General features: G+C 38.9%; 1 protein-coding gene across 1 annotated transcript; it reads right to left on the reverse strand.

Annotated features, from left to right (window-relative positions):
- Window positions 1-1,532: 1,532 nt before the first annotated feature.
- Window positions 1,533-10,111, reverse strand: LOC134046720 (coagulation factor XIII B chain-like). The gene is made up of 11 exons (XM_062497428.1): window positions 10,030-10,111; window positions 8,742-8,942; window positions 8,104-8,289; window positions 7,568-7,675; window positions 7,273-7,449; window positions 5,911-6,081; window positions 5,487-5,579; window positions 4,632-4,814; window positions 2,991-3,194; window positions 2,447-2,629; window positions 1,533-1,756 (listed from the first exon to the last, which is right to left on the reverse strand). The coding sequence occupies exons 1-11, from the start codon at window positions 10,109-10,111 to the stop codon at window positions 1,533-1,535; spliced, it is 1,812 nt and encodes a 603-aa protein (XP_062353412.1).
- Between the last annotated feature and the right edge of the window lie 251 nt (window positions 10,112-10,362).

Consider the following 10,362-nt stretch of genomic DNA (forward strand, 5'->3'; position numbering starts at 1 on the left):
CCTTGCTTCAGATGGGAGAGAAAAGAACAAGTACCAGAGTACAAATCATATACCTCAGGTGAGCAGACTTCAACTTACTTAGGAAAAGAGAAGATGGGAGTGCTTGGGAGTCAGAGGTGTCCAGAAAAGCTTAGAGGTCTTGAAGCACAGAATCCTGCAAGCACAAGATTATTTTTAGCTCTCATCTTCAGGAGGAAAAACACATCTACCTGGACTGGCTTCTCTCATCAGAGACTTCATAAAGAGCACTGAAGCAGAAAATAAATCAATGTACAGGGGCTCGAGGCAAAAACAGGCTCCAAGGTGAGCTGTCCGTGGAATTGATGTGGCACGTATGGATAATGTTAGAAAAGATGAAGGTGAGAGTGGCACTTACGAGGGACATCAAGGGGGGGTCACAAGAAGGTATTATATTGCTACTCTAGGACTAAAACAATAAGAAGATGGGGCATGTCACTAAAACAGGTAGGTGATTTATTAGCAGCAGCTCCTCCTGAAGCTCGAGTATCTGATGGATTCTTTACCTCAAAGTTTATCAAGAAGATGCTGCCTTCATGTCTGCAATCCCCCTAATCCTGTCCTGTGCTCACAGCCACAGCCAGTGTTGTGTGCACTTCCAGAGGAAGTGATAGGGGTAAAGGAATTCTACTTCCACCAGCTGTTCCAGCAAGGGCTTTTTAGTCCCTTTTGCTCCATTTCCCTCTCTTTGCTCTCTGAGAGAAAGGGTAGTGCTCTTAAATACAGTGTGTAAAGTGTTTTTATCAACATTTTTTTCCACCTACTGGTTGACTGGGTTTTAATTAAGTAAGCAGAATTTATCTATTCCTGAATGCTTTCATTTCTTTTTCTGACTTATTCATTCATGTAACTTGAAAAAGCCTTGGAAACCAATAGAGAGCATCATACATGTGATGGTTTCACATACACATTGGATGAGTTTAGACATAAAAGACAGAAGACACCCTTAGATTGGCTTTTTTATTTAAACAGACTAAATGGATACAATGCAAACATTGTCTAGATTCCTGGATTTTCTTCATAGATGTAGTCACACTTGTTCTCAGGCAGAACCTTAAGCGTATCAATATTCAAGTGTCATAGGAAATCATACAAAGGACTTAGATTTTAACATTCTTGAAAGTTTTAAAAATAACTATTAACTTCTCAGTAAATTTGTATACTTTTAAGTAGTTTTACAGATCCCTTAAGAACTATTTTTATACTTGCTGTTTTCTGATGTTCTTCAAGCTCAGTCCTCTAGAGGATTCTTACCTGTGAAGGGAGACATGATTGCTGTTATCATGCACAACTCCTTCCTCCAGCTTTATCCATGTGTATGTCAATATTGCAGCCCTGTGCTGCAGTGCTCATCCTCATCCCACAAAGGCCTTTCCCTTCCATCCCCCTCCAGCTCAGACTCGGCACTCATTTCCCAAAGCGGAGTGGAATGACCTGGAGAGCACGAGGCCACCCTAATTCACCTGTTAGTAAGAGATAAAGAACAGGTCCTTACCTTTCCTACAGGGCTTTCTTCAAGTCCATACTTGCTTTCCTCTTTCAACACACCTTGGATATGCCAGCTGTCCCCTCTCACACTGTACTTGAAATAAAGTTGTGCCAGATTCTGCTCCAAAATGATTCTGTTTACAGTAAAATCCAACATAATCCCCATGGTAGAAGTAAACTTGGTCTGCATAGAATGCTTGCAGCAGCACATTATTTTTTTCCATTTCAGTTTTTGACAAAGTGCACGGCTCTAAAAAAGAGAGACTTGATCAGTGCTAATAAATTGATTATTTAAGGAACAGAATATTCTGACCAGGCTCCAATAAAACTGTAAATTATTTCCTATTGTCTTATTACACTGCAGGCATATCATAGTTAAGGAAATTAAAAAAAAAAAAACACATCAAATGAGCTTAATTGGCTTGTATTAAAACTTCTATATGTCACTGAAGACCCTGAAATTGAGATTTAAAAGTTCTAGCTGACAATACTCAATTAATAAATCCTAAGTATCTGATTTTAGAGAGATTTGGGGTCGTTGAGCCAGATGAAAAGAAGGATCCAGGGAGACCCCACTGCACCATTCCAGAATCTAAAAGAGGCTTGTAAGAAAGATGAAGACAGACTTGTCAGTAGGGCCTGGAGCAATAGGACAGGGGGTTAGGGTTTTAAATTAAGAGAATAGATTCAGCCTGGATAAAAGGAAGACATTACCACCAGTGGGAGTGGTAAAACACTGGAACAGTCCCTGTTTTCCCTTTTCCCAGAAAGGCAGTGAAAGCCCCATTCCTGGGAAGAACCAAGGTCAGGCTGGACAGGGCTCTGAGCAACCCTGCTCACTGCAGGGGATTGGACTAGATGGACATTACAGGTCACTGCCAGGCTGTTCCTTGAGGCTATGAATTATACAGAGAAATAAGTGCTCATTTATCACACCTACCTATACAAACTGGTGGCAAAGTCCACTGTCCTTCAGAGCAGTAGATTGTCTCAGAGCCTTGCAAAAAGTGATAGTCAGAGCAAATATACTGAACTGAAGAACCACTGTCATACTGGGGCAGCACTGGGAGAGTAAGATTTCCATTTGCAATAGAGGGTGGAGAGCCACATTTTTCTGTAGCAGCTGCAATAACAATAAAAACATGTAAGAAGAAGAAACTAATAAATTGACACCTTTATCACAAATTAAATGAGCATGAAGGTTTTCTTTTCACAGCTCTCTTTTCCACAGAGCTTTCTGTTTTCTGGGCTCGGAGAACAGCTTCCCCCTCCCTTCCACAGCCTTGCCCACCAAAGGAAGGTGCATCACTTTTCCAAACTTGGCTATATTCAACAATATAGTACCCTTGTGCATCTCTATTTTTGAAGCCTAAGCAGTGATTATTTACAACAGACTCCAGGCCCACACTAAAAGCAAAGCAAATAATTTCTAAATAGATCTAAGATGGATTAACTAAAAATGTAATAAAAAATTATTTCTTTACCTTGAATAACACATTTTGGATATTGCAGTCTGCCATGGTCACACTGTGTCCTCCCAAGAGAGGGAATGGCAGTCTGGAGAAAATCATATCCCTGTTTACATTCAAACTCTATGAGATCTCCATGTAGGAAAATTAATTCTTCCCGTCTCCATTTCAATGTTAAGTTGTTGCTGTCCATGTCAGTTACATTAAGAATACATGGTTCTAGGAAATAAAAGTGAATTTTAATAAAAAGCCACCTTAACTGATTTCTTAGCTCCCTTTTGTAGGGGCAAAGAAAGAGAACCCCAGATCAATAGTTCTAAAATGCTTCTGAATCTTGCAAGACAAAGAACTACAGCTGGATAAAAGAATGCAAATGGAAAGAAATGGTCTGAAGTGCCTACAAAACCCAAGCAGAGGCAGAAGGGATGGATGCTGACAGGTTCTTAAAACGCAGTGCCAGGATCACACTGGGGAGTGTGGCTTTCCATGAGACAATTACCCTCGTGTACTTCTGAAACCACTGCTCAATATCACTAAAGCCTAACAGAGGGTCACCTACAAAAATAAATTTCTACAAGCTCCATGAGAATCATTGGCTGATAAAGGCCCTTAGGGATGCTTTGCTGAGGGAAGGGCAAGGAGAGCCCAGTTATTGGCAGTCTGGTGACAGCGCTGTAACACCACATTCACATGGAATTTCCCTGAAGCTAACATCAGTGTGTGCTCCCTTCTGGTCTGATTAGGTGAGCGTTGAAAAGAAGTCTCAGAAAACATGCAAAGGATGATGGGCTTATTGGGATACTTAAGAGACAAATAATGCTCACAGGAAATGAGATTTCATTATTTCGCAAGGTTTGTTAAATCTGGTAATCAGATCCAAAAATTAAGACCTGGACCTTTCAGTCTAGATGAGGTAACTTCTGTTCATTTAGAAATATGCAATTAAAACTGAACTGATTGTGTATTTTCATGGTAAATTACAAACTGAAAGGTGAGCCAATTTAACAAAGGATGTTAGTAAAATTTAATTATTTCATTAGAGGAAGGAAGGAAAGATAAACAAACAACACTTGTTTGTATTCCTGCTACCACTGGTAATTTTCTAGTGGGGGAGTTCCATATATTGTTTTAAGCAGCATACATAAATGCAGCACAGAAAAATTTAAAAGTCCAGGCCAGGATGAAACAACAGATAAAAAGATACAACATTAAAATAAAGAAAAAAAAAAGAAAAAAGAAAAAAAGCCTGAAAGCTTAAAAACAAAAGTCTAAGAAGTCATTGCTAATTCTTTTTAAATTGTATCTAAAAGCCATTTTGGGAATGACCACACCATTCCTTCTAATCATCTATTGAAAGACAGGAAGAAATTAAGTGAATGGACAACATGGAAGAAAGAAATTGGAGAATCCTCCCAGGAAACAGGGATAGCTGCATACTAAAATAGCTCACCCAGGATACAGAGGAATCTATTAAATTGTGTGGTTTCAAGAACAGGCCAGAGGATACCCAGCAGGAGTGGCCTGCTAAAGATCTAATTTTGGTTCATCCTCATATTTCTGGAATCCTTATTAACTCCAATAAAAGAGAAAAGATGCTAATGAAAATATTATTTAGGGGCTCCTTCCAATTTTCCCTTTTTTCCTTCCAGGACTCACCTAAGCAGGTTGGTTGCTCTGTCCAGTTGCCCTGGTCACAATAAACAGTACTGGGCCCATCCAAAAAGTGGTAATGCTGACAACCATATTCTACCCAAGAACCATTTTTGTAACTTGCCAATAACGGGCCCAGGACACCCCCATTTTTTATGGCAGGTGGAGGGGCACAGTCTTGCTGCATTTCTGATATGGGATAAAGAGAGAGGCAATTAGATCTTGATTAGATTACAACATTGTTAACACTGGTGAAAGGATTAGACCAATATTAGACTGAGTAAAAACACTTGCAAACAAATAGAATCTAAACCAATATAAATCCTTTTCCAAATTCCATTTTCAGAAACTCTAATTCAGAAAGGCAAGTGTACATTTTAGGCATGAATTTTATTTCCCTCTACACTTTACATCTATGCCTACTTTTGACTCTTGCTGGTTTACACTCAATACAGATTATTTCTGTTTATGTGACCTAGACTGTCTTATTTGTTACTTGAAATGTTTCATCTATGTGTGGTTCAAAAAAAAAATTGAAAGAACCCTCTTTGGAAGTATTAATCAAAGGAACAACAAAATACTCATTAATTTGCACATCCAGATAATATTAAAGGGTACAAAATGACTGGAAGTAAGTGCTCTGTATGAAATAAAATTACAAATATAGAGCAGGCTTATTGGTGTAATTTAGAAATATTGCAACAATGGCCTTTTATTTATTGGCTACATTGACCTCTGTAGTTCATGCAAGCATTTTCACAAATAAGGAACTGTCCTACAGCAAAACAATAAAAGTACTTATAAAACACCTATAATTGGATTGGAGAGTCCCTTTTAAATAGAAGTGCAACGTTCACCTACTCATATCTTCATTGTGATGTGTTTGGCTTGCCCTTATTTCTGCATCTGCCTCGAGTGGTGGTGATGCCCCAGATTTCTGTTTATCCACAGTTCCTGTAACCACAGCAGAGACTCAGAACTAGTTTTCACAGAAACAGCTCATTCTGAAGTACTAAAACAGACAGACACAACACCCTGTAAAATTTAATAATCCCAGTTTTCCACTGAAGATGTCATAGGTGGCAGCTGAATTCACCCAGCTCATCCTTTTTTAATCTGGAAACCAAAGATTGCCTGCAAAATATTCAACATTTTGCCTCTCAAGCCTTTTAAGGGAGGAAGAATAAGAGTTCTGCAGCTATAGGAACTGAGGCTCTCCATAAAATTAAGGCATGGGTTGAAGAATCATTTCAGTTCACTTGTCAGCCTTCACAGAAGTACTCACCAATACAGATAGAGGGTAATGTCCATTTTCCTCCTTCACACTGGATTTCCTCAGATCCTCTCCTTCCCAAGGTACACTGTACACGAACTTTGTCTCCATTATGATATGCTCTTCTGGCTGTGCTGATATGGCCATGAGGGAATGGTGGTGGAGGACATTTATTTTTTACATCTGAAAATAAAAAATTGCACGTTGTTTTCTCTCTTACCAAAACCACACACACAATTAAACTCACCATACACAATGTAAGCCTATCACTCAAAAGGCTTTTTTGGCTAAGCCAGAGTAATTTCTTCATGAAATTTTCCTAATTTTCTTAATACAATGGGAGACCTGAACAAACAAGTGATTTTGCATTCCACAAATATAAAATAGAAGTAGTATGTCACTGCCATAAACAAATTTGTAATTTCTCCACAGAGACTTAATAAAATGCTCTTTATAGGACTCCAGGAAATAGAGATTTCCCATACCCTCCATTTATATAATATTTAAAGCAGATTATGTATTAATTCTAGTGCTACACAAGAAGCAATAATCATAGTCCATTTCCTATCTCTAAATTAGGTTTGTGATTACCGTACCCTCAAAAGTAGATTTAGGCCTTGTTTTCAGGTTCCTCCTGAGCATCTCCACCTTCTCGGCATTCACTCCAAAGTTCCTTCTGTGTCATGATAATAAACACAGAGCTGGAGTCTAAGCTGAAGTAAAGGTTGTTTTGTGCTGCTTTCTGCTCAGTTCTATATTTTACCTGGTTCACCTTTCATTATTTTGGACCTATTCTTACAGAAACTCTCCATTACCCTGCAGTGACTGGGGAAGTGATAGCAACTGCTAAAGGTGTGTTTCTGTCCTCAGGACAACATTTTAAATAGTTCTGTTCAAAACAAGGAAAGCTGGGGAGGTGGTACAACTCTGAAAAGGACCACAAGCTAAGGAGGACCTTGTCATAAATTTTATTTTTAATGCCTCTCAAGAGGTACATCCCCATCCTATGAGGTAGGATTAAGCAGGCCTGGTTAAACCTTCATGTATTCTGAACACAGTAACTGAGCTTCAGGGTCTAAAAACTCCCCTGTAACTGTTGATTCCTGCTTCTCCAAGATACTGTCTCTTACTGTTGCTTCTTCAAGTTGTATCTGTTCTACTGTTAAGAGTTCACTGAAATGTAGTTCTAAATACCATCGCCTCCCTTCCTGCTACCTTGGCTCCCTGTCCTTTGTCTAACACTGGATTTACATTTAGGCTACAAACTGGTACAAACCCTGTATTTTTATTTTGTATTCATAAAGTATTTCTTGAAAGAAAGTGCGAGCTTCCTCTCTGAGAATTTGACACAGTAAAGCTATAAAAACGGGGTACCTTCACACACTGGAGGGTCTGGATACCACCCAAAATTATAGCACTGAATTAAGTCAAATCCAGTGAGAGAATAATGTTTGTCACAGAAAAAGTGAACTACATCTCCTTCTTCATAGATTTTCTTCACAGGATAGAAACCTCCATGAGCTACTTCACTCAAAGTGGAGCAAGTTATTCCTGGAAAACACAGCAGTGAAAACCAATTGAGGAAGGCTCCTTCCCCCCCAGCTGAGGAAAGAAGCCTGTTGGCAGATTTTTAGGTGTGGAACGAGTAACTTTCCAGCGGGTGACGTACCGGTGCAGCCGGGGGCGAGGCACAGCGCTGCCGCGGAGGCGCTCCCTGCGGCGGTGCGGGACCCGGGGCGGCAGCTGCCCTGGAGCAGCCCGGGCACCTGGCACGACTCTCCAAGAAACAAAGCACAGGAACCATGTTGACTGCTCTTTTTGTTGCGAGTATTCCAAAATTTCCCTTAGTATTCCAAAATTTCCCTTTTGCACGTGCCGGGCAAAATCTTAGTAAATAACAAATAATTACAAATGCAGTCGTTGGCACAAGTTTTCCACTCGGCACTTGGAACAGAAAGTTTATATGGCAATGGATTTATTTGAAGCAGTGTGATTTCATCTCTACTGAATAATTTTACATACCTTTACAAACGTACAAAACCAGCAGTGTAAAACCTGACAAGTTTTATCCCCAGAGGTACAGCTGAGAACCTGCTTTAGGAGTACTCCAATGACAGAGGCAGTTTGGCCCTACAGGTACAGCAAGGACAGTGGAATTATACACATCTGCAATAGATTAGAAAGGAGAAGAATTCAGAGTACTACCAAGTTTTTCAGTACAGCTTGGCTGGAAGGACCATCCTTGTGGCTGACACTGCACTGTATCTTCAGTAGCACCACTTGGGGAGAGGTAGCCTGGGTTACATTTGAATTGCAATTTCTCATGGATTTTGAAGTCCATTTCTGTACTGTAAAAAGTGCCATTTTCCAAAACAGGCTTGGTGCATTTTCCTGAATGAAAGAAGACAGCTTGGTCAGAAAGAAAGAACTGAATACTGTAGCTATACTGATCTGATTTCTTCGACCCATTGAAGAAATTCTGCTCCAATCATCAAACAATACATCAAACCACCAGTAACCACATGGAATACAGCCAAGGAATATCTAGAGCTAGGGAGACTCAAGAAGTTACACATCTAAGGGAAAACTAATAGTTTTCCTAGACTAATGAAACTGGAAAACTTTATGTTCTTATAAAAAATACGAATAGGTAAATGCCCTTAAAATACATTTTATTGTAAGAATATTCCATACTTAAAGCTATGTAGTCTCAGCGTGAATAACTGATTGCATCCTATACATTTTATCCCTTCTGTTATGCAGCTTTTCCTCTATGTCCCAGGAAAAGCAGCCAGGAAGTGTTCCTGCTGGAAGCAATGAGGAGATGAATAAAGCTAACTCACTGTAGCATCGTGGCACTGGAGACCATCCTTTTGCTGTACAAGTTATTCTTCCCTCTTGAGTCCCACTTTCAGTTGTGTAACCAACCACACAAGAATAGGAGAGTTTTTTTCCTTTATGCATGGGGAAATAGTAACTTTTGAAACTGTAATAGTACTGGGCAAGGTTTCCATTTTCTATCTGTGGCAAATCACAAGGTGTATCTGCAAAAAGACCAATATATTGCCCACTAAAAATTTCAGCCCAGATATTAATGCTTTTGAATTAATTTATCTAGTATCAGCTTGATTCAGGCTTTCAAACAAGAACAAAATTCTGAATACTTACAAGCATGAAGGGCCTTTTAAGGCCTGCTGAAATGAAGACATACCACAATTTTATCAGCTTTTCCTCTTAGGGATCATAAGAATATTAGCTGTGGAATAAATCCTTCTATTGTGAACTGGGCAGAACACCTTTACTTTCCTCTCTTTTGCCCAGAAGCATGAGAACCATTTGCTGCACAAACACACCAATGCCTACTGTAAAATTCAGTGACAAGTGTCAGGATTAGCAGTGCCTCAGCTCTGCAATTCAGACAATTTTCTAGTTACCAGAAAACCAGGAAAATAGGACAAGCTGCTAGGAGCAATATAGGAGTCAGGCATGCTTAAGAAAAGGAACTTAGGAACAGTTGACAGAAAAGAAAAAAGAAACCAGAATGACAATTTAAAAAAACAAACAAACAAACAAACCCAATCCCCAGAAATAGGAGAATACCTTTTTAAAAGAATAGTGCTGAAAATGACATTAGGTTACTATTAGGTTACTAAACCTCAAAATAACAAAATCAAAACAAACAAAAAACCCAAAAACAACAACCAAAAGAAATCAGTGCTGAAAATAGGGATAGAAAATGCAGGACTACCCCAGATTTACTTCTGCAGGTTCTGTTTAACTTCTGCTATTTTGTTTAGCAACAAAGTGAAAATATTTTAATCCCAAGACACTTCAATATATAAAATGTTTTAATAGTACAAAATGCAACTTGTATAAGTGCCTCAAAACAGCTCAAAGACATTTCTAAAGAAATTTCTTCTGAACTCAACTCTGAACACTCCAATAGTACAACTCTGAGGCTTAGACAGGAATCAGCAACAGCTGAATTATGATCATCAGCCATGTCACAACACAATTGTACTTAAACTTGAAAACCAATGTTTACTCAGTAAAGAGATGAAAGACCATGCACTTAAGTTACTAAGATTGCATATGCTAGATTCAATGTACAATAGAATTCAGTGTATTTACCTTCTGCAAAGAGTTTGCCTGAACACATCGTAACTAGGAAGATAAAATAGCTTTTAAATCTCATCTTCATTACTCTCTCCATCTACAGTTTCCACCACCTGTGAAAACTCCCTAAGTATTACTTTTGTAAATAATTAACTGAATTCTGAAAGGTATTCAAAAAAATGCCTTAATGTCTGTGGTATTTTGTAACAAGTTAATTCACTGGAAAAACTATTTTCATTTGCATTAAGTTCTCAAAAGACCTTAGCACTAGACTGGCAGGATTCTACTTCCATTTGACACACTTTGTCATCTGCAATTTATCATTTTACAGTGAAATCAGGCAACGAG

Source organism: Cinclus cinclus, chromosome 8, assembly GCF_963662255.1.
Source record: "Cinclus cinclus chromosome 8, bCinCin1.1, whole genome shotgun sequence".
Taxonomy (NCBI): domain Eukaryota; kingdom Metazoa; phylum Chordata; class Aves; order Passeriformes; family Cinclidae; genus Cinclus; species Cinclus cinclus.